General features: G+C 51.3%; 1 protein-coding gene across 1 annotated transcript in view; it reads right to left on the reverse strand.

The window, feature by feature from the left end:
• LOC135551664 (protein FAM91A1) overlaps nucleotides 1-23,932 on the reverse strand; it is a 117,982-nt gene that overhangs the window by 15,777 nt on the left and 78,273 nt on the right. Inside the window, exons 14-20 of the mRNA XM_064982842.1 lie at nucleotides 23,483-23,552; nucleotides 12,734-12,865; nucleotides 5,413-5,561; nucleotides 3,314-3,448; nucleotides 912-1,025; nucleotides 443-515; nucleotides 64-210 (exon numbers count right to left, since the gene is read on the reverse strand). Of these exons, the coding sequence (XP_064838914.1) occupies nucleotides 64-210; nucleotides 443-515; nucleotides 912-1,025; nucleotides 3,314-3,448; nucleotides 5,413-5,561; nucleotides 12,734-12,865; nucleotides 23,483-23,552 (820 nt within the window). The remainder of the gene's footprint in view (nucleotides 1-63; nucleotides 211-442; nucleotides 516-911; nucleotides 1,026-3,313; nucleotides 3,449-5,412; nucleotides 5,562-12,733; nucleotides 12,866-23,482; nucleotides 23,553-23,932) is intronic.

Genomic DNA, 23,932 nt, shown 5'->3' on the forward strand with positions numbered 1-23,932 from the left:
GCCCCGCTACCCCTGCCGTCTGATCCTACCCCCAACCCCACCCCGGTCCTCCCCTCCACTCACCCCTGCCGTCGGAGCTCTCGCTGGCCCTCCTGCGGTGCCTGTTGTTGGGGTTGAGCATGGTGATGTAACCACACTGGTGCTCCAGATCCACCTTCTCCCTCAGCAGCAGCAGGGCCTTGTGGACACACATGTTGGAGGAGGAGAACTCTGTGGGAGGGGGGGCAGAAAGGGTTAAACTAGGTTTACGCAGAAAGATTTGTACATCAACTCTTACATGTGATACTTCTAACGTGTCACTTCTTGTAGTCAACCAAATTCAAAAGAAGAGAGGGCTTGAGAAAGCAACAGGTCTCTGACTTGATTATCAGATACTATCGTCAGTTCTGCAGGCTCAGATAGATAGCAGTGCATCAAATACAGCAGCTTGAGAACCAGCTACCTCCTTTGAGATCCTCCCGGTCAAATGGGAAGGGGACATGAACTGTCTCTCCATGACCCTGCAGCCCATGGCCCTGTGGACCCAGAGAGACTTCCGTTAGAGTGTGTGTGTGTGGTTAAATTATATATTTTTTTATTTAACCTTTATTTAACTAGGCAAGTCAGTGAAGAACACATTTTTATTTACAATGACTGCCTACACCGGCCAAACTCGGACGACGCTGGGCCAATTCTGCGCCGCCCTATGGGACTCCCGATCACGGCCGGTTGTAATACAGCCTGGAATCGAACCAGGCTGTCTGTAGTGACGCCTCTAGCACAGAGATGTAGTGACGCCTCTAGCACTGAGATGCAGAGCCTTAGACCATTGTGTTACAGCCTGGAATCGAACCAGGGTCTGTAGTGACGCCCCTAGCACTGAGATGCAGCCTTAGACCACTGCGCCACTCGGGTGTGTATGTGTCTCTTACCTGTATGAGTACAGCGGAGTGTGTGAGGGCGTCATTGAGCATGGTCAGCACGTTCGATGAAGGTACCACACCAGGGTCGTGACCCCAGGAAGTGATCAGCAACCTGTCATAGACCTGGAACTCATACAACATATTAATCACCAGGGATCCTCACAACCAGAGAAACTGTATTTTGATGCAATAATTGGTTTACTGGAGTTGACAGGTAGAAGGCTAAACAGCAAGGACCAGCAGTCTCCCAGACAGAGATAAAGCCAAGTCCGAGACTAAGACGGAAGTTGACCATTGAATTATATTTTTAGACCAAGACAAAGATTAATGTATGTCTGTGAAACCAGTACACAGAATATTGGACAGTTAAAACTGAACTGGAAGCAGTAGTAGTTTCTATAGACTGACCTGGAAGCAGTCTGGTAGTTTCTATAGACTGACCTGGAAGCAGTCTGGTAGTTTCTATAGACTGACCTGGAAGCAGTCTGGTAGTTTCTATAGACTGACCTGGAAGCAGTCGTAGTTTCTATAGACTGACCTGGAAGCAGTCGTAGTTTCTATAGACTGACCTGGAAGCAGTCATAGTTTCTATAGACTGACCTGGAAGCAGTCATGGTTTCTATAGACTGACCTGGAAGCAGTCTGGTAGTTTCTATAGACTGACCTGGAAGCAGTCTGGTAGTTTCTATAGACTGACCTGGAAGCAGTCTGGTAGTTTCTATAGACTGACCTGGAAGCAGTCGTAGTTTCTATAGACTGACCTGGAAGCAGTCGTAGTTCTATAGACTGACCTGGAAGCAGTCATAGTTTCTATAGACTGACCTGGAAGCAGTCATGGTTTCTATAGACTGACCTGGAAGCAGTCTGGTAGTTTCTATAGACTGACCTGGAAGCAGTCTGGTAGTTTCTATAGACTGACCTGGAAGTAGTTTCTATAGACTGACCTGGAAGGCAGTCATAGTTTCTATAGACTGACCTGGAAGCAGTCTGGTAGTTTCTATAGACTGACCTGGAAGCAGTCGTAGTTTCTATAGACTGACCTGGAAGCAGTCATAGTTTCTATAGACTGACCTGGAAGCAGTCATAGTTTCTATAGACTGACCTGGAAGGCAGTCATAGTTTCTATAGACTGACCTGGAAGCAGTCTGGTAGTTTCTATAGACTGACCTGGAAGCAGTCTGGTAGTTTCTATAGACTGACCTGGAAGCAGTCGTAGTTTCTATAGACTGACCTGGAAGCAGTCTGGTAGTTTCTATAGACTGACCTGGAAGCAGTCTGGTAGTTTCTATAGACTGACCTGGAAGCAGTCGTAGTTTCTATAGACTGACCTGGAAGCAGTCATAGTTCTATAGACTGACCTGGAAGCAGTCATAGTTTCTATAGACTGACCTGGAAGCAGTCATGGTTTCTATAGACTGACCTGGAAGGCAGTCATAGTTTCTATAGACTGACCTGGAAGCAGTCTGGTAGTTTCTATAGACTGACCTGGAAGCAGTCGTAGTTTCTATAGACTGACCTGGAAGGCAGTCATAGTTTCTATAGACTGACCTGGAAGCAGTCTGGTAGTTTCTATAGACTGACCTGGAAGCAGTCGTAGTTTCTATAGACTGACCTGGAAGCAGTCATAGTTTCTATAGACTGACCTGGAAGCAGTCATAGTTTCTATAGACTGACCTGGAAGCAGTCATAGTTTCTATAGACTGACCTGGAAGGCAGTCGTAGTTTCTATAGACTGACCTGGAAGCAGTCTGGTAGTTTCTATAGACTGACCTGGAAGGCAGTCGTAGTTTCTATAGACTGACCTGGAAGCAGTCTGGTAGTTTCTATAGACTGACCTGGAAGCAGTCGTAGTTTCTATAGACTGACCTGGAAGCAGTCTGGTAGTTTCTATAGACTGACCTGGAAGCAGTCTGGTAGTTTCTATAGACTGACCTGGAAGCAGTCGTAGTTTCTATAGACTGACCTGGAAGGCAGTCGTAGTTTCTATAGACTGACCTGGAAGGCAGTCGTAGTTTCTATAGACTGACCTGGAAGCAGTCTGGTAGTTTCTATAGACTGACCTGGAAGATATCTGGTAGTTTCTATAGACTGACCTGGAAGCAGTCTGGTAGTTTCTATAGACTGACCTGGAAGCAGTCATAGTTTCTATAGACTGACCTGGAAGCAGTCATAGTTTCTATAGACTGACCTGGAAGCAGTCATAGTTTCTATAGACTGACCTGGAAGCAGTCATAGTTTCTATAGACTGACCTGGAAGCAGTCTGGTAGTTTCTATAGACTGACCTGGAAGGCAGTCGTAGTTTCTATAGACTGACCTGGAAGCAGTCATAGTTTCTATAGACTGACCTGGAAGCAGTCTGGTAGTTTCTATAGACTTTCCTGGAAGGCAGTCGTAGTTTCTATAGACTGACCTGGAAGATATCTGGTAGTTTCCTGAGCCGGGAGCCCTTCGACAGCAGCAGGGAGGGAGGACCCTGGCCCGTCACATGGTACAGATAGAGCTTGAACCAGATGGAGCTCACCTCGGGGATGGCTGGCCCAATGTGCTGCAAGGGGAACAACAATACCATTAATGAATGTATGGTTGAATAGGGACAGGAAAAAGCACATGCAACTTTATGCACCATTACCTCAGTCTGATTAGCTGGATCCCAGCCAAGGATGGGGTCAGCTCAGTGTTCAATTCAATCCATCAACCAACAAAGTTTATTGAATTTACAAGAATTTACAAGCCTGATCCACCACCCTGACTGGTACTGATCCACCACCCTGACTGGTACTGATCCACCACCCTGACTGGTACTGATCCACCACCCTGACTGGTACTGATCCACCCTCCTGACTGGTACTGATCCACCACCCTGACTGGTACTGATCCTCCCTCCTGACTGGTACTGATCCACCCTCCTGACTGGTACTGATCCACCCTCCTGACTGGTACTGATCCTCCCTCCTGACTGGTACTGATCCTCCCTCCTGACTGGTACTGATCCACCCTCCTGACTGGTACTGATCCACCACCCTGACTGGTACTGTTCCACCACCCTGACTGGTACTGATCCTCCCTCCTGACTGGTACTGATCCACCACCCTGACTGGTACTGATCCTCCCTCCTGACTGGTACTGATCCACCCTCCTGACTGGTACTGATCCAACACCCTGACTGGTACTGATCCACCACCCTGACTGGTACTGATCCTCCCTCCTGACTGGTACTGATCCACCCTCCTGACTGGTACTGATCCAACACCCTGACTGGTACTGATCCACCCTCCTGACTGGTACTGATCCACCACCCTCCTGACTGGTACTGATCCTCCCTCCTGACTGGTACTGATCCTCCCTCCTGACTGGTACTGATCCTCCCTCCTGACTGGTACTGATCCACCCTCCTGACTGGTACTGATCCACCCTCCTGACTGGTACTGATCCACCCTCCTGACTGGTACTGATCCAACACCCTGACTGGTACTGATCCACCCTCCTGACTGGTACTGATCCTCCCTCCTGACTGGTACTGATCCACCACCCTGACTGGTACTGAACCACCACCCTGACTGGTACTGATCCACCCTCCTGACTGGTACTGATCCACCACCCTGACTGGTACTGAACCACCACCCTGACTGGTACTGATCCACCACCCTGACTGGTACTGATCCACCCTCCTGACTGGTACTGATCCTCCCTCCTGACTGGTACTGATCCTCAATCCTGACTGGTACTGATCCTCCCTCCTGACTGGTACTGATCCACCCTCCTGACTGGTACTGATCCACCACCCTGACTGGTACTGATCCACCACCCTGACTGGTACTGATCCACCCTCCTGACTGGTACTGATCCTCCCTCCTGACTGGTACTGATCCTCAATCCTGACTGGTACTGATCCTCCCTCCTGACTGGTACTGATCCACCCTCCTGACTGGTACTGATCCACCACCCTGACTGGTACTGATCCAACACGGCAACATGTCCTGTTAGTCAGAGAGACAGGATTGGCAACATGTCCTGTTAGTAAGAGAGACAGGCTCGGCCACACATCACTGATGAATGAACAGAAAAACAAGTTAGCCTGTTTTCCTCTGTGTGTGTGTCTCTATGTGTGTGCACGCGGGCACGCACTGGGCAGCGTGCACTGAGATTGATCCAACCCAGACTACAGGGCTGAGGAGAGAGGCACACAACACAAGTTAGCCTGTAGTTGTATAGGACACACACAGATCCAGACACACACACACACACATTACATACGCACACAACAGGCTCTAGTCAGAGACAGAGGAGCAGCCAGCATTGCCTGGGGTGGTGAGAGGAGGGGCTGTGAAGAGGGACCAGTGCCTGGGGTGGTGAGAGGAGGGGCTGTGAGGAGGGACCAGTGCCTGGGGTGGTGAGAGGAGGGGCTGTGAGGAGGGACCAGTGCCCGGGGTGGTGAGAGGAGGGGCTGTGAAGAGGGACCAGTGCCCGGGGTGGTGAGAGGAGGGGCTGTGAGGAGGGACCAGTGAGTACCTGAGGAGTGCAGCTGCTGATAGGTCGTATCTCGTTGCTGAGCGGTGCCATGGAGACCAGTAGCTTGTAGTTCTTGTTGAGGACACGGCTGCAGGTGGCCTGGTCTAGACCCAGCAGACTCTCACAGCGGAGCATATCCAGGGGGAGGCCTGGGGGGGTCAATCACACACACGGACCAATCAGATGCAGCAGAGTCTCACAGCAGAGCATGTCCAGGGGGAGGCCTGGGGCGGGGGGGTCAATGACACACGGACCAATCACACACGGATCAATCACACACAGATCAATCACACACGGATCAATCAGATGCAGCAGACTCTCACAGCAGAGCGAGGCCTGGGGGGGGTCAATCACACACGGACCAATCAGATGCAGCAGACTCTCACAGCAGAGCGAGGCCTGGGGGGGGGTCAATTACACACGGACCAATCAGATGCAGCAGACTCTCACAGCAGAGCGAGGCCTGGGGGGGTCAATTACACACGGACCAATCAGATCCAGCAGACTCTCACAGCAGAGCAAGGCCTGGGGGGGGTCAATCACACAAGGACCAATCAGATGCAGCAGACTCTCACAGCAGAGTGAGGCCTGGGGGGGGGTCGATCACACACGGACCAATCAGATGCAGCAGACTCTCACAGCAGAGCGAGGCCTGGGGACCGAGGATGGGTGGGGACCGAGGAGAGGTTGGGTGGGGACCGAGGAGAGGTTGGGTGGGGACCGAGGAGAGGTTGGGTGGGGACCGAGGAGAGGTTGGATGGGGACGGACCGAGGAGACGTTGGATGGGGACGGGTGGATGGGGACGGACCGAGGACAGGGTGGATGGGGACCGAGGAGAGGGTGGATGGGGACCGAGGAGAGGGTGGATGGGGACGGACCGAGGAGAGGGTGGATGGGGACGGACCGAGGAGAGGGTGGATGGGGACGGACCGAGGAGAGGGTGGATGGGGACGGAGGAGAGGTTGGATGGGGACCGAGGAGAGGGTGGATGGGGACCGAGGAGAGGGGGAATGGGGACTGAGGAGAGGGTGGATGGGGACTGAGGAGAGGGAGAATGGGGACTGAGGAGAGGTTGGGTGGGGACCGAGGAGAGGTTGGGTGGGGACCGAGGAGAGGTTGGGTGGGGACCGAGGAGAGGTTGGGTGGGGACCGAGGAGAGGTTGGGTGGGGACCGAGGAGAGGTTGGGTGGGGACCGAGGAGAGGGTGGATGGGGACCGAGGAGAGGGTGGATGGGGACGGACCGAGGAGAGGGTGGATGGGGACGGACCGAGGAGAGGGTGGATGGGGACGGACCGAGGAGAGGGTGGATGGGGACGGACTGAGGAGAGGGTGGATGGGGACCGAGGAGCGGGTGGATGGGGACCGAGGAGAGGGGGAATGGGGACCGAGGAGAGGTTGGGTGGGGACCGAGGAGAGGTTGGGTGGGGACCGAGGAGAGGTTGGGTGGGGACCGAGGAGAGGGTGGGTGGGGACCGAGGAGAGGGTGGATGGGGACCGAGGAGAGGGTGGATGGGGACCGAGGAGAGGGTGGATGGGGAATGAGGAGAGGGTGGATGGGGACCGAGGAGAGGGTGGATGGGGACCGAGGAGAGGGTGGATGGGGCCCGAGGAGAGGGTGGATGGGGACGGACTGAGGAGAGGGTGGATGGGGACCGAGGAGAGGGTGGATGGGGACCGAGGAGAGGGTGGATGGGGACGGACCGAGGAGAGGGTGGATGGGGACGGACCGAGGAGAGGGTGGATGGGGACCGAGTAGCGGGTGGATGGGGACCGAGGAGAGGGTGGATGGGGACCGAGGAGAGGGTGGATGGGGACCGAGGAGAGGGTGGATGGGGACCGAGGAGAGGGTGGATGGGGACCGAGGAGAGGGTGGATGGGGACCGAGGAGAGGTGGATGGGGACCGAGGAGAGGGTGGATGGGGCCCGAGGAGAGGGTGGATGGGGCCCGAGGAGAGGGTGGATGGGGCCCGAGGAGAGAGGGTGGATGGGGCCCGAGGAGAGGGTGGATGGGGACCGAGGAGAGGGTGGATGGGGACCGAGGAGAGGGTGGATGGGGACCGAGGAGAGGGTGGATGGGGCCCGAGGAGAGGTGGATGGGGACCGAGGAGAGGGTGGATGGGGCCCGAGAGAGGGTGGATGGGGACCGAGAGAGGGTGGATGGGGCCCGAGGAGAGGGTGGATGGGGACGGACTGAGGAGAGGTGGATGGGGACCGAGGAGAGGGTGGATGGGGACCGAGGAGAGGGTGGATGGGGCCCGAGGAGAGGGTGGATGGGGACGGACTGAGGAGAGGGTGGATGGGGACGGACTGAGGAGAGGGTGGATGGGGACGGACCGAGGAGAGGGTGGATGGGGACCGAGGAGCGGGTGGATGGGGACCGAGGAGAGGGGGAATGGGGACCGAGGAGAGGGTGGATGGGGACCGAGGAGAGGTTGGGTGGGGACCGAGGAGAGGTTGGGTGGGGACCGAGGAGAGGGTGGATGGGGACCGAGGAGAGGGTGGATGGGGACCGAGGAGAGGGCGGATGGGGACCGAGGAGAGGGCGGATGGGGACCGAGGAGAGGGTGGATGGGGACGGACCGAGGAGAGGTTGGGTGGGGACCGAGGAGAGGTTGGGTGGGGACCGAGGAGAGGGTGGATGGGGCCCGAGGAGAGGGTGGATGGGGACCGAGGAGAGGGTGGATGGGGACCGAGGAGAGGGTGGATGGGGACCGACTGAGGAGAGGGTGGATGGGGACCGAGGAGCGGGTGGATGGGGACCGAGGAGAGGTGGATGGGGACCGAGGAGAGGGGTGGATGGGGACCGAGGAGAGGGTGGATGGGGACCGAGGAGAGGGTGGATGGGGACCGAGGAGAGGGTGGATGGGGCCCGAGGAGAGGGTGGATGGGGACCGAGGAGAGGGTGGATGGGGCCCGAGGAGAGGGTGGTTGGGGACGGACTGAGGAGAGGGTGGATGGGGACCGAGGAGGGGTGGATGGGGACCGAGGAGAGGGTGGATGGGGCCCGAGGAGAGGGTGGATGGGGACGGACTGAGGAGAGGGTGGATGGGGACCGAGGAGAGGGTGGATGGGGACCGAGGAGAGGGTGGATGGGGCCCGAGGAGAGGGTGGTTGGGGACGGACTGAGGAGAGGGTGGATGGGGACCGAGGAGAGGGTGGATGGGGCCCGAGGAGAGGGTGGATGGGGACCGAGGAGAGGGTGGATGGGGACCGAGGAGAGGGTGGATGGGGACGGACCGAGGAGAGGGTGGATGGGGACCGAGGAGCGGGTGGATGGGGACCGAGGAGAGGGTGGATGGGGACCGAGGAGCGGGTGGATGGGGACTGAGGAGAGGGTGGATGGGGACTGAGGAGAGGGTGGATGGGGACCGAGGAGAGGTTGGGTGGGGACCAAGGAGAGGTTGGGTGGGGACCGAGGAGAGGTTGGATGGGGACTGAGGAGAGGGGGAATGGGGACCGAGGAGAGGGTGGATGGGGACTGAGGAGAGGGTGGATGGGGACTGAGGAGAGGGTGTCTCTACGTTCCTTCTGAATTCAGAGTGTGTCTCTACGTTCCTTCTGAATTCAGAGTGTGTCTCTACGTTCCTTCTGAATTCAGAGTGTGTCTCTACGTTCCTTCTGAATTCAGAGTGTGTCTCTACGTTCCTTCTGAATTCAGAGTGTGTCTCTACGTTCCTTCTGAATTCAGTGTGTGTCTCTACGTTCCTTCTGAATTCAGAGTGTGTCTCTACGTTCCTTCTGAATTCAGAGTGTGTCTCTACGTTCCTTCTGAATTCAGAGTGTGTGTCTCTACGTTCCTTCTGAATTCAGAGTGTGTCTCTACGTTCCTTCTGAATTCAGAGTGTGTCTCTACGTTCCTTCTGAATTCAGAGTGTGTCTCTACGTTCCTTCTGAATTCAGAGTGTGTGTCTCTACGTTCCTTCTGAATTCAGTGTGTGTCTCTACGTTCCTTCTGAATTCAGAGTGTGTGTCTCTACGTTCCTTCTGAATTCAGAGTGTGTCTCTACGTTCCTTCTGAATTCAGAGTGTGTCTCTACGTTCCTTCTGAATTCAGAGTGTGTCTCTACGTTCCTTCTGAATTCAGAGTGTGTGTTTGTTTGCATCTCATTTGGGTCTTATACTCTCAGTTCAGTTCTGTTGGCACAATAATTTAATTTACACAGACCAAAATAGAAACCGTCACAATAACTGAATGTGAAAAAACTTTACTTGATGAAAGCACCCAAACCCCTAAAACAAGAAGCACCCAAACCCCTAAAACAAGAAGCACCCAAACCCCTAAAACAAGAAGCACCCAAACCCCTAAAACAAGAAGCACCCAAACCCCTAAAACAAGAAGCACCCAAACCCCTAAAACACATATGTCAGAGTCAAGGCCCGCGGGCCACATCCGGCCCGCGAGAAGGTTTTTTACGGCCCCTGGGATGATCTTGATTTATTATTAGAACTGGCCCGCAGACCGCAGCAAGCCGGCAGCCCGCAGATCTTTTACACGCACCAATACTACATTTCCCACAATGCAACGGTGACGCACCGAGCAGTAGGCTGCTTCATTTCAATATTTATTGGCACAGCAGTCGTCAGCATCACAGTAAAATTAACTTTCAGATACCCATCAAAAATGGCAAAACGGAAGGTGGACACTGAGAACCGGGGGTTTCAAACAAGGTGGGAGTCGGAGTATATGTTCACGGAGGTAGCTGGAAAACCTGTGTGTCTTCTGTGTGGAGAAAGTGTGGCGGTACTGAAAGAGTATAATCTGAGACGACATTATGAAACGAAACACGCGGACAAAAACAAGAATATGGACATGGAACAAAGGCTACAAAAGGCAGAGGAATTAAAACGAGGCCTCAAATCTCGACAGGCTCTGTTCAAAAAAGCCAAATCACAAGGCCAGGCTGCTGTCAAGGCCAGTTTTATTTTGGCAGAAGAGATCGCTAAATCAGCCCGGCCATTTACGGAGGGGGATTTCATCAAAAACTGCATGATTAAAGTTTGTGACGAAGTTTGCCCAGAAAAAAGGCAACTCTTTTTAAATGTGAGTCTGAGCAGAAACACCATTGCCGAGAGAGTAGACCAGTTGTCCATCAATCTAAAAGAGCAGCTTGTGAAAAAGGGAAAAGATTTCATTGCATATTCCTTGGCTGTGGATGAGAGCACCGACATTTCTGACATTGCCCAGTTGTCAATTTTCATCCGCGGAGTGGACTCCAGCCTAAGCGTGACAGAGGAGTTTTTGGCTTTACGTCCTATGCATGGCACAACTACGGGGCATGATTTGTATGAAGAGGTGTCAAGATGTGTAAATGAGATGGAGCTGCCTTGGGAAAAACTCGTGGGTTTGACAACCGACGGAGCACCTGCGATGTGTGGACACAGGAGCGGACTGGTGGCGAAGATACGGGAAAAGATGCAAGAGGAAAACGCGACAGGTGAGCTGACAGCTTATCATTGTATCATACACCAGGAAGCGTTGTGCGGTAAAGCCTTGAAAATGGAGCATGTAATGAGCATCATCACGCGCACAGTTAACTTTATCAGAGCCAAAGGTTTGAATCACCGCCAGTTCAAGGCATTTCTGACGGAGTTAGAAACGGAGCATGGTGATTTGCCTTATCACACAGAGGTGCGATGGCTAAGCCAGGGAAAGGTGCTTCAAAGATGTTTCGAGCTTCGTGAGGAGATTTGTCTGTTCTTGGACAGCAAAGGGAAAGACACAACACAACTCCGAGACTAAATGTTTCTGTGTGAAATGGCTTTTCTGTGTGACATTACGAGTCATCTGAATGCAATGAACTTGCAGCTGCAGGGTCGGGATCATGTCATCTCTGATATGTACAGTACAGTGAAGGCATTTAAAACCAAACTGACTCTGTGGGAGACGCAGATGCGGAAAGAAAATTTGAGCCACTTTCCCAGCTGCCAGACCATGAAAGAGAAGCTCTCTACCAGTGCGTTCCCGAGCGCACAGTTGGCTGATAAAATAGGTATGCTTGCCGCTGACTTTCGACGCCGATTTGCTGACTTTGAAGCACAAAAAAGCAGGTTGGAACTGCTCGGTAACCCATTTGCTGTTGACGTGGAAAGCTCACCACCAAACCTCCAAATGGAGTTGATTGACCTCCAATGCAATGATGCACTGAGGGCAAAATATGCGGCAGTGGGTGCTGCGGAGTTCGCCCGTTTCCTCCCCGACACAATGCCCCAGCTGCGCATCCAGGCTGCTCAAACGTTGTCTATGTTTGGCAGCACATACCTGTGTGAACAACTTTTTTCTTTGATGAACCTGAACAAAACATCACACAGAAGTCGACTTACTGCTGAACACCTCCACTCAATTCTGAGGATTTCCTCAGCTCAGAGCCTTACCCCGAACATTGATGAACTTGTGGAAAAGATGGGACACCACCAAGTATCACCCTCAACCTCAAACAAGTGAACATTACTGTGCAATCACATATTTAGAGTTTTTACTCAGTTCAAGTTTAAAAGTTAAAGTTTAATATTTGTTTTCACTGCATGTTACTTCTCCTTAAACAAAGTGTTGTTTTTGATTAATAGATTTTTGCACTTTATTTTATTGTATTTCAATCCAATTATATTTTAAAAATATTTCAGTTGAGTGGATGATAGAAAATTGCTATTATTGTTTTTTTTTTTTCTTTGAAGTAAATTTAGCCCACTTTTGCTAAAATAGAAAATATAGGCTACTGATGGTGCCTTGAATACCGGTTTCTTTCATTTAATGTTCATGTTATGGGGATTTTTATATAAAGGAAATTTGTCTTTTGTGTCTGTTGAAAATTAAAGATTACTGACAGAGCCATAAGAAAATATTGCTTTATTTATCTGATCATATTGGAATATATTTGTTAGGTTTTCAGTAGGTTCAATTAGGTTCACTAGACTATATGCGTCATTTAAAAATTTTTCAATGAACATTCGAACAGTCCGGCCCTCGGCTTGTAGCTAAATTTTTTATTTGGCCCTCCGTCCATTTGACTTTGACACCCCTGCCCTAAAACAAGAAGCACCACCAAAAACACTAAAACCAAAACAACACTTCGATAGGATGTTAAAGCTCTAACCACTTACAGACAGGCTGTTAAAGCTACTAACTAATTACATGTTAAATCTACTAACATGTTAAATCTACTAACTACTTACATGTTAACGCTACTAATTACTTGCACACTGAATATCAATATCTCACAACTTTTAACTACAACTTTCATTTATAATTCCAACTACTTTTAATAACAAGAGTTATTTCTTCCTAACTAAAGAACAAGGGTATAAGCTGTGTTGTTAGTTACCGTTGTTAGGCAGGTCTGGGCCCTGGTCGGTGGTTAGTTCCTTGTTGTAGCGGAGAAACAGGATGGTGTTCCTGAGGGTCAGAGCGTGGTCAAAATACCTCTGGGCCTCGCCCTCCGCCGTGCTCTCTACCTGATGGAGGAGAGAGAGAGGGGTTAGTAACATGGTCAAAATACCTCTGGGCCTCGCCCTCCGCCGTGCTCTCTACCTGATGGAGGAGAGAGAGAGACAGAGAGGGGTTAGTAACATGGTCAAAATACCTCTGGGCCTCGCCCTCCGCCGTGCTCTCTACCTGATGGAGGAGAGAGAGAGACAGAGAGGGGTTAGTAGCATGGGCAAAATACCTCTGGGCCTCGCCCTCCGCCGTGCTCTCTACCTGAGGCAGGAGAGAGAGAGAGAGAGAGAGGGGTTAGTAGCATGGGCAAAATACCTCTGGGCCTCGCCCTCCGCCGTGCTCTCTACCTGAGGCAGGAGAGAGAGACAGAGAGGGGTTAGTAACATGGTCAAAATACCTCTGGGCCTCGCCCTCCGCCGTGCTCTCTACCTGAGGGAGGAGAGAGAGAGACAGAGAGGGGTTAGTAGCATGGGCAAAATACCTCTGGGCCTCGCCCTCCGCCGTGCTCTCTACCTGAGGGAGGAGAGAGAGAGACAGAGAGGGGTTAGTAGCATGGGCAAAATACCTCTGGGCCTCGCCCTCCGCCGTGCTCTCTACCTGATGGAGGAGAGAGAGAGACAGAGAGGGGTTAGTAGCATGGGCAAAATACCTCTGGGCCTCGCCCTCCGCCGTGCTCTCTACCTGAGGGAGGAGAGAGAGAGACAGACAGAGAGGGGTTAGTAACATGGTCAAAATACCTCTGGGCCTCGCCCTCCGCCGTGCTCTCTACCTGAGGGAGGGAGGGGGAGAGAGAGACAGAGAGGGGTTAGTAACATGGTCAAAATACCTCTGGGCCTCGCCCTCCGCCGTGCTCTCTACCTGAGGGAGGAGAGAGAGAGGGGTTAGTAACATGGTCAAAATAACTCTGGGCCTCGCCCTCCGCTGTGCTCTCTACCTGAGGGAGGAGAGAGAGAGGGGTTAGTAACATGGTCAAAATAACTCTGGGCCTCGCCCTCCGCTGTGCTCTCTACCTGAGGGAGGAGAGAGAGAGGGGTTAGTAACATGGTCAAAATAACTCTGGGCCTCGCCCTCCGCCGTGCTCTCTACCTGAGGGAGGAGAGAGAGAGACAGAGAGGGGTTAGTAGCATGGGCAAAATACCTCTGGGCCTCGCCCTCCGCCGTGCTCTCTACCTGATGGAGGAGAGAGACAGACAGAGAGGGGTTAGTAACATGGTCAAAATACCTCTGGGCCTCGCCCTCCGCCGTGCTCTCTACCTGAGGGAGGAGAGAGAAACAGACAGAGAGGGGTTAGTAACATGGTCAAAATACCTCTGGGCCTCGCCCTCCGCCGTGCTCTCTACCTGAGGGAGGAGAGAGAGAGGGGTTAGTAACATGGTCAAAATAACTCTGGGCCTCGCCCTCCGCTGTGCTCTCTACCTGAGGGAGGAGAGAGAGGGGTTAGTAACATGGTCAAAATAACTCTGGGCCTCGCCCTCCGCTGTGCTCTCTACCTGAGGGAGGAGAGAGGGGGGGTTAGTAACATGGTCAAAATAACTCTGGGCCTCGCCCTCCGCTGTGCTCTCTACCTGAGGGAGGAGAGAGAGAGGGGTTAGTAACATGGTCAAAATAACTCTGGGCCTCGCCCTCCGCCGTGCTCTCTACCTGAGGGAGGAGAGAGAGAGGGGTTAGTAACATGGTCAAAATAACTCTGGGCCTCGCCCTCCGCCGTGCTCTCTACCTGAGGGAGGAGAGAGAGAGGGGTTAGTAACATGGTCAAAATAACTCTGGGCCTCGCCCTCCGCCGTGCTCTCTACCTGAGGGAGGAGAGAGAGAGGGGTTAGTAACATGGTCAAAATAACTCTGGGCCTCGCCCTCCGCTGTGCTCTCTACCTGAGGGAGGAGAGAGAGAGGGGTTAGTAACATGGTCAAAATAACTCTGGGCCTCGCCCTCCGCCGTGCTCTCTACCTGAGGGAGGAGAGAGAAACAGACAGAGAGGGGTTAGTAACATGGTCAAAATAACTCTGGGCCTCGCCCTCCGCCGTGCTCTCTACCTGAGGGAGGAGAGAGAGAGGGGTTAGTAACATGGTCAAAATAACTCTGGGCCTCGCCCTCCGCTGTGCTCTCTACCTGAGGGAGGAGAGAGAGAGGGGTTAGTAACATGGTCAAAATAACTCTGGGCCTCGCCCTCCGCTGTGCTCTCTACCTGAGGGAGGAGAGAGAGAGGGGTTAGTAACATGGTCAAAATAACTCTGGGCCTCGCCCTCCGCTGTGCTCTCTACCTGAGGGAGGAGAGAGAGAGGGGTTAGTAACATGGTCAAAATAACTCTGGGCCTCGCCCTCCGCCGTGCTCTCTACCTGAGGGAGGAGAGAGAGAGGGGTTAGTAACATGGTCAAAATAACTCTGGGCCTCGCCCTCCGCCGTGCTCTCTACCTGAGGGAGGAGAGAGAGAGGGGTTAGTAACATGGTCAAAATAACTCTGGTCCTCGCCCTCCTGTGTATGCATGCCTGTGAGTGTGTTGTGTATGCATGCCTGTGAGTGTGTTGTGTATACGTCCCTGTGAGTGTGTTGTGTATGCATGCCTGTGAGTGTGTTGTGTATGCATGCCTGTGAGTGTGTTGTGTATGCATGCCTGTGAGTGTGTTGTGTATGCATGCCTGTGAGTGTGTTGTGTATACGTCCCTGTGAGTGTGTTGTGTATGCATGCCTGTGAGTGTGTTGTGTATGCATGCCTGTGAGTGTGTTGTGTATACGTCCCTGTGAGTGTGTTGTGTATGCATGCCTGTGAGTGTGTTGTGTATGCATGCCTGTGAGTGTGTTGTGTATGCGTTCCTGTGAGTGTGTTGTGTATGCATGCCTGTGAGTGTGTTGTGTATACGTCCCTGTGTTGTGTATGCATGTGTGAGTGTGTTGTGTATGCATGCCTGTGAGTGTGTTGTGTATGCCCTGTGAGTGTGTTGTGTATACCTGTGAGTGTGTTGTGTATGCATGCCTGTGTATACGTCCCTGTGAGTGTGTTGCATGCCTGTGTATACGTCCCTGTGAGTGTGTTGTGTATACGTCCCTGTGAGTGTGTTGTGCATGCCTGTGATACGTCCCTGTGAGTGTGTTGTGTATGCATGCCTGTGTATACGTCCCTGTGAGTGTGTTGTGTATACGTCCCTGTGAGTGTGTTGTGTATGCATGCCTGTGAGTGTGTTGTGTATGCATGCCTGTGAGTGTGTTGTGTATGCATGCCTGTGAGTGTGTTGTGTATGCATGCCTGTGTATACGTCCCTGTGAGTGTGTTGTGTATACGTCCCTGTGAGTGTGTTGTGTATACGTCCCTGTGAGTGTGTTGTGTATACGTCCCTGTGAGTGTGTTGTGTATACGTCCCTGTGAGTGTGTTGTGTATACGTCCCTGTGAGTGTGTTGTGTATACGTCCCTGTGAGTGTGTTGTGTATACGTCCCTGTGAGTGTGTTGTGTATGCATGCCTGTGAGTGTGTTGTGTATGCATGCCTGTGAGTGTGTTGTGTATGCGTCCCTGTGAGTGTGTTGTGTATGCATGCCTGTGAGTGTGTTGTGTATACGTCCCTGTGAGTGTGTTGTGTGTTGTGTATACGTCCCTGTGAGTGTGTTGTGTATGCATGCCTGTGAGTGTGTTGTGTATACGTCCCTGTGAGTGTGTTGTGTATACGTCCCTGTGAGTGTGTTGTGTATGCATGCCTGAGTGTGTTGTGTGTCCCTGTGAGTGTGTTGTGTATCCCTGTGAGTGTGTTGTGTATACGTCCCTGTGAGTGTGTTGTGTATGCATGCCTGTGAGTGTGTTGTGTATGCATGCCTGTGAGTGTGTTGTGTATACGTCCCTGTGAGTGTGTTGTGTATGCATGCCCTGTGAGTGTGTTGTGTATGCATGCCCTGTGAGTGTGTTTGTGTATACGTCCCTGTGAGTGTGTTGTGTGTGAGTGTGTTGTGTATGCATGCCTGTGAGTGTGTTGTGTATACGTCCCTGTGAGTGTGTTGTGTATACGTCCCTGTGAGTGTGTTGTGTATACGTCCCTGTGAGTGTGTTGTGTATACGTCCCTGTGAGTGTGTTGTGTATACGTCCCTGTGAGTGTGTTGTGTATACGTCCCTGTGAGTGTGTTGTGTATACATCCCTGTGAGTGTGTTGTGTATGCGTCCCTGTGAGTGTGTTGTGTATACGTCCCTGTGAGTGTGTTGTGTATACGTCCCTGTGAGTGTGTTGTGTATACGTCCCTGTGAGTGTGTTGTGTATACGTCCCTGTGAGTGTGTTGTGTATGCATGCCTGTGAGTGTGTTGTGTATGCATGCCTGTGTATACGTCCCTGTGAGTGTGTTGTGTATACGTCCCTGTGAGTGTGTTGTGTATACGTCCCTGTGAGTGTGTTGTGTATACGTCCCTGTGAGTGTGTTGTGTATGCATGCCTGTGAGTGTGTCCCTGTGAGTGTGTTGTGTATGCATGCCTGTGAGTGTGTTGTGTATACGTCCCTGTGAGTGTGTTGTGTATACGTCCCTGTGAGTGTGTTGTGTATACGTCCCTGTGAGTGTGTTGTGTATACGTCCCTGTGAGTGTGTTGTGTATGCATGCCTGTGTATACGTCCCTGTGAGTGTGTTGTGTATGCATGCCTGTGAGTGTGTTGTGTATGCGTCCCTGTGAGTGTGTTGTGTATGCATGCCTGTGAGTGTGTTGTGTATACGTGCCTGTGTATACGTCCCTGTGAGTGTGTTGTGTATACGTCCCTGTGAGTGTGTTGTGTATACGTCCCTGTGAGTGTGTTGTGTATGCGTTCCTGTGAGTGTGTTGTGTATGCGTCCCTGTGAGTGTGTTGTGTATGCGTCCCTGTGAGTGTGTTGTGTATACGTCCCTGTGAGTGTGTTGTGTATACGTCCCTGTGAGTGTGTTGTGTATACGTCCCTGTGAGTGTGTTGTGTATACGTCCCTGTGAGTGTGTTGTGTATACGTCCCTGTGAGTGTGTTGTGTATACGTCCCTGTGAGTGTGTTGTGTATACGTCCCTGTGAGTGTGTTGTGTATACGTCCCTGTGAGTGTGTTGTGTATACGTCCCTGTGAGTGTGTTGTGTATACGTCCCTGTGAGTGTGTTGTGTATACGTCCCTGTGAGTGTGTTGTGTATACGTCCCTGTGAGTGTGTTGTGTATACGTCCCTGTGAGTGTGTTGTGTATACGTCCCTGTGAGTGTGTTGTGTATACGTCCCTGTGAGTGTGTTGTGTATGCATGCCTGTGAGTGTGTTGTGTATACGTCCCTGTGAGTGTGTTGTGTATACGTCCCTGTGAGTGTGTTGTGTATGCATGCCTGTGAGTGTGTTGTGTATACCCTGTCCCCTGTGAGTGTGTTGTGTATACGTCCTGTGAGTGTGTTGTGTATGCATGCCTGTGAGTGTGTTGTGTATGCGTTCCTGTGAGTGTGTTGTGTATACGTCCCTGTGAGTGTGTTGTGTATGCATGCCTGTGAGTGTGTTGTGTATACGTCCCTGTGAGTGTGTTGTGTATACGTCCCTGTGAGTGTGTTGTGTATGCATGCCTGTGAGTGTGTTGTGTATGCGTTCCTGTGAGTGTGTTGTGTATACGTCCCTGTGAGTGTGTTGTGTATACGTCCCTGTGAGTGTGTTGTGTATACGTCCCTGTGAGTGTGTTGTGTATACGTCCCTGTGAGTGTGTTGTGTATGCATGCCTGTGTATACGTCCCTGTGAGTGTGTTGTGTATGCATGCCTGTGTATACGTCCCTGTGAGTGTGTTGTGTATGCATGCCTGTGAGTGTGTTGTGTATACGTCCCTGTGAGTGTGTTGTGTATACGTCCCTGTGAGTGTGTTGTGTATACGTCCCTGTGAGTGTGTTGTGTATGCGTCCCTGTGAGTGTGTTGTGTATACGTCCCTGTGAGTGTGTTGTGTATACGTCCCTGTGAGTGTGTTGTGTATGCATGCCTGTGAGTGTGTTGTGTATACGTCCCTGTGAGTGTGTTGTGTATACGTCCCTGTGAGTGTGTTGTGTATACGTCCCTGTGAGTGTGTTGTGTATACGTCCCTGTGAGTGTGTTGTGTATACGTCCCTGTGAGTGTGTTGTGTATGCATGCCTGTGTATACGTCCCTGTGAGTGTGTTGTGTACATCCTGTGAGTGTGTTGTGTATGCGTCCCTGTGAGTGTGTTGTGTATGCATGCCTGTGAGTGTGTTGTGTATGCGTCCCTGTGAGTGTGTTGTGTATACGTCCCTGTGAGTGTGTTGTGTATGCATGCGTCCCCTGTGAGTGTGTTGTGTATACGTCCCTGTGAGTGTGTTGTGTATACGTCCCTGTGAGTGTGTTGTGTATGCATGCCTGTGAGTGTGTTGTGTATACGTCCCTGTGAGTGTGTTGTGTATACGCAGTGTGTTGTGTATACGTCCCTGTGAGTGTGTTGTGTATGCGTCCCTGTGAGTGTGTTGTGTATACGTCCCTGTGAGTGTGTTGTGTATACGTCCCTGTGAGTGTGTTGTGTATACGTCCCTGTGAGTGTGTTGTGTATACGTCCCTGTGAGTGTGTTGTGTATACGTCCCTGTGAGTGTGTTGTGTATACGTCCCTGTGAGTGTGTTGTGTATACGTCCCTGTGAGTGTGTTGTGTATACGTCCCTGTGAGTGTGTTGTGTATACGTCCCTGTGAGTGTGTTGTGTATACGTCCCTGTGAGTGTGTTGTGTATACGTCCCTGTGAGTGTGTTGTGTATACGTCCCTGTGAGTGTGTTGTGTATACGCAGTGTGTTGTGTATACGTCCCTGTGAGTGTGTTGTGTATACGTCCCTGTGAGTGTGTTGTGTATGCGTCCCTGTGAGTGTGTTGTGTATGCATGCCTGTGAGTGTGTTGTGTATACGTCCCTGTGAGTGTGTTGTGTATACGTCCCTGTGAGTGTGTTGTGTATGCATGCCTGTGTATACGTCCCTGTGAGTGTGTTGTGTATGCATGCCTGTGAGTGTGTTGTGTATGCGTCCCTGTGAGTGTGTTGTGTATGCATCCCTGTGAGTGTGTTGTGTATACGTCCCTGTGAGTGTGTTGTGTATACGTCCCTGTGAGTGTGTTGTGTATACGTCCCTGTGAGTGTGTTGTGTATACGTCCCTGTGAGTGTGTTGTGTATACGTCCCTGTGAGTGTGTTGTGTATACGTCCCTGTGAGTGTGTTGTGTATGCGTCCCTGTGAGTGTGTTGTGTATACGTCCCTGTGAGTGTGTTGTGTATACGTCCCTGTGAGTGTGTTGTGTATACGTCCCTGTGAGTGTGTTGTGTATACGTCCCTGTGAGTGTGTTGTGTATACGTCCCTGTGAGTGTGTTGTGTATACGTCCCTGTGAGTGTGTTGTGTATACGTCCCTGTGAGTGTGTTGTGTATACGTCCCTGTGAGTGTGTTGTGTATACGTCCCTGTGAGTGTGTTGTGTATACGTCCCTGTGAGTGTGTTGTGTATACGTCCCTGTGAGTGTGTTGTGTATACGTCCCTGTGAGTAGTGTGTTGTGTATACGTGAGTGTGTTGTGTATACGTCCCTGTGAGTGTGTTGTGTATACGTCCCTGTGAGTGTGTTGTGTATACGTCCCTGTGAGTGTGTTGTGTATACGTCCCTGTGAGTGTGTTGTGTATACGTCCCTGTGAGTGTGTTGTGTATGTCCCTGTGAGTGTGTTGTGTATACGTCCCTGTGAGTGTGTTGTGTATACGTCCCTGTGAGTGTGTTGTGTATACGTGTGTGTGTGTATACGTCCCTGTGAGTGTGTTGTGTATACGTCCCTGTGAGTGTGTTGTGTATACGTCCCTGTGAGTGTGTTGTGTATACGTCCCTGTGAGTGTGTTGTGTATACGTCCCTGTGAGTGTGTTGTGTATACGTCCCTGTGAGTGTGTTGTGTATGCGTCCCTGTGAGTGTGTTGTGTATACGTCCCTGTGAGTGTGTTGTGTATACGTCCCTGTGAGTGTGTTGTGTATACGTCCCTGTGAGTGTGTTGTGTATACGTCCCTGTGAGTGTGTTGTGTATACGTCCCTGTGAGTGTGTTGTGTATACGTCCCTGTGAGTGTGTTGTGTATACGTCCCTGTGAGTGTGTTGTGTATACGTCCCTGTGAGTGTGTTGTGTATACGTCCCTGTGAGTGTGTTGTGTATACGTCCCTGTGAGTGTGTTGTGTATACGTCCCTGTGAGTGTGTTGTGTATACGTCCCTGTGAGTGTGTTGTGTATACGTCCCTGTGAGTGTGTTGTGTATACGTCCCTGTGAGTGTGTTGTGTATACGTCCCTGTGAGTGTGTTGTGTATACGTCCCTGTGAGTGTGTTGTGTATGCGTCCCTGTGAGTGTGTTGTGTATACGTCCCTGTGAGTGTGTTGTGTATACGTCCCTGTGAGTGTGTTGTGTATACGTCCCTGTGAGTGTGTTGTGTATACGTCCCTGTGAGTGTGTTGTGTATACGTCCCTGTGAGTGTGTTGTGTATACGTCCCTGTGAGTGTGTTGTGTATAGTGTGTTGTGTATACGTCCTGTGAGTGTGTTGTGTATACATCCCTGTGAGTGTGTTGTGTATACGTCCCTGTGAGTGTGTTGTGTATACGTCCCTGTGAGTGTGTTGTGTATACGTCCCTGTGAGTGTGTTGTGTATACGTCCCTGTGAGTGTGTTGTGTATACGTCCCTGTGAGTGTGTTGTGTATGCGTCCCTGTGAGTGTGTTGTGTATACGTCCCTGTGAGTGTGTTGTGTATACGTCCCTGTGAGTGTGTTGTGTATACGTCCCTGTGAGTGTGTTGTGTATACGTCCCTGTGAGTGTGTTGTGTATACGTCCCTGTGAGTGTGTTGTGTATACGTCCCTGTGAGTGTGTTGTGTATGTCGTCCCTGTGAGTGTGTTGTGTATACGTCCCTGTGAGTGTGTTGTGTATACGTCCCTGTGAGTGTGTTGTGTATACGTCCCTGTGAGTGTGTTGTGTATAGTGTGTTGTCCCTGTGAGTGTGTTGTGTATACGTCCCTGTGAGTGTGTTGTGTATACGTCCCTGTGAGTGTGTTGTGTATACGTCCCTGTGAGTGTGTTGTGTATACGTCCCTGTGAGTGTGTTGTGTATACGTCCCTGTGAGTGTGTTGTGTGTGCATGGCTGTGTATACGTCCCTGTGAGTGTGTTGTGTATACGTCCCTGTGAGTGTGTTGTGTATACGTCCCTGTGAGTGTGTTGTGTAGTGTGTTGTGACGTCCCTGTGAGTGTGTTGTGTATACGTCCCTGTGAGTGTGTTGTGTATACGTCCCTGTGAGTGTGTTGTGTATACGTCCCTGTGAGTGTGTTGTGTATACGTCCCTGTGAGTGTGTTGTGTATACGTCCCTGTGAGTGTGTTGTGTGTATGTCGTCCCTGTGAGTGTGTTGTGTATACGTCCCTGTGAGTGTGTTGTGTATACGTCCCTGTGAGTGTGTTGTGTATACGTCCCTGTGAGTGTGTTGTGTATACGTCCCTGTGAGTGTGTTGTGTATACGTCCCTGTGAGTGTGTTGTGTATACGTCCCTGTGAGTGTGTTGTGTATACGTCCCTGTGAGTGTGTTGTGTATACGTCCCTGTGAGTGTGTTGTGTATGCATGCCTGTGTATACGTCCCTGTGAGTGTGTTGTGTATACGTCCCTGTGAGTGTGTTGTGTATACGTCCCTGTGAGTGTGTTGTGTATACGTCCCTGTGAGTGTGTTGTGTATACGTCCCTGTGAGTGTGTTGTGTATACGTCCCTGTGAGTGTGTTGTGTATACGTCCCTGTGAGTGTGTTGTGTATACGTCCCTGTGAGTGTGTGTGTATACGTCCCTGTGAGTGTGTTGTGTATACGTCCCTGTGAGTGTGTTGTGTATACGTCCCTGTGAGTGTGTTGTGTATACGTCCCTGTGAGTGTGTTGTGTATACGTCCCTGTGAGTGTGTTGTGTATGTGTATACGTCCCTGTGAGTGTGTTGTGTATACGTCCCTGTGAGTGTGTTGTGTATACGTCCCTGTGAGTGTGTTGTGTATACGTCCCTGTGAGTGTGTTGTGTATACGTCCCTGTGAGTGTGTTGTGTATACGTCCCTGTGAGTGTGTTGTGTATACGTCCCTGTGAGTGTGTTGTGTATACGTCCCTGTGAGTGTGTTGTGTATACGTCCCTGTGAGTGTGTTGTGTATACGTCCCTGTGAGTGTGTTGTGTATACGTCCCTGTGAGTGTGTTGTGTATACGTCCCTGTGAGTGTCCCTGTGAGTGTGTTGTGTATACGTCCCTGTGAGTGTGTTGTGTATACGTCCCTGTGAGTGTGTTGTGTATACGTCCCTGTGAGTGTGTTGTGTATACGTCCCTGTGAGTGTGTTGTGTATGCCCTGTGAGTGTGTTGTATACGTCCCTGTGAGTGTGTTGTGTATACGTCCCTGTGAGTGTGTTGTGTATACGTCCCTGTGAGTGTGTTGTGTATACGTCCCTGTGAGTGTGTTGTGTATACGTCCCTGTGAGTGTGTTGTGTATACGTCCCTGTGAGTGTGTTGTGTATACGTCCCTGTGAGTGTGTTGTGTATACGTCCCTGTGAGTGTGTTGTGTATACGTCCCTGTGAGTGTGTTGTGTATGTGAGTGTGTTGTGTATACGTCCCTGAGTGTGTTGTGTATTTGAGGTGGCCATGTGTTGTGTATCCAGCTCCATCAGAAAGCTGTCCAGGGTCTCGTGTGACAGTGTGGTGACCGCATGGCTCTTCAGGTTCTGAGGGGGAGAACAGAGACATGGTTTAGGACCCTCAAACTCAACTCTGGACCTTGAAGCCAGTCCCACTGCTATGTTTTCATACGTCCTCTAATCAGGGCCTGTTTAGACCTGGGACACCAGGTGGGTATTCGTCCCTGTCAGGGACTGTTTAGACCTTGTGGGTGATTCGTCCCTGTGGGAGTTTAGGTTGTCCCCTGGTAGGGTATGAATACCCCTGTGTAGGGGATGTGTTGTGGGTAAGTCCCTGATGAATACGTCCCTGTAGGGGAGTGGCTGTCCCCTGGTAGGGTATGTATGCATGCCTGTAGGGGTAGGGGATAGAGGGGCTCCAGTCCCTGGTAGGGTAAGAGCATGTGTGTAGGGGATAGAGGGGCTCC

The sequence above is a fragment of the Oncorhynchus masou genome, chromosome 13 (genome assembly GCF_036934945.1).
Source record: "Oncorhynchus masou masou isolate Uvic2021 chromosome 13, UVic_Omas_1.1, whole genome shotgun sequence".
Lineage (NCBI taxonomy): Eukaryota > Metazoa > Chordata > Actinopteri > Salmoniformes > Salmonidae > Oncorhynchus > Oncorhynchus masou.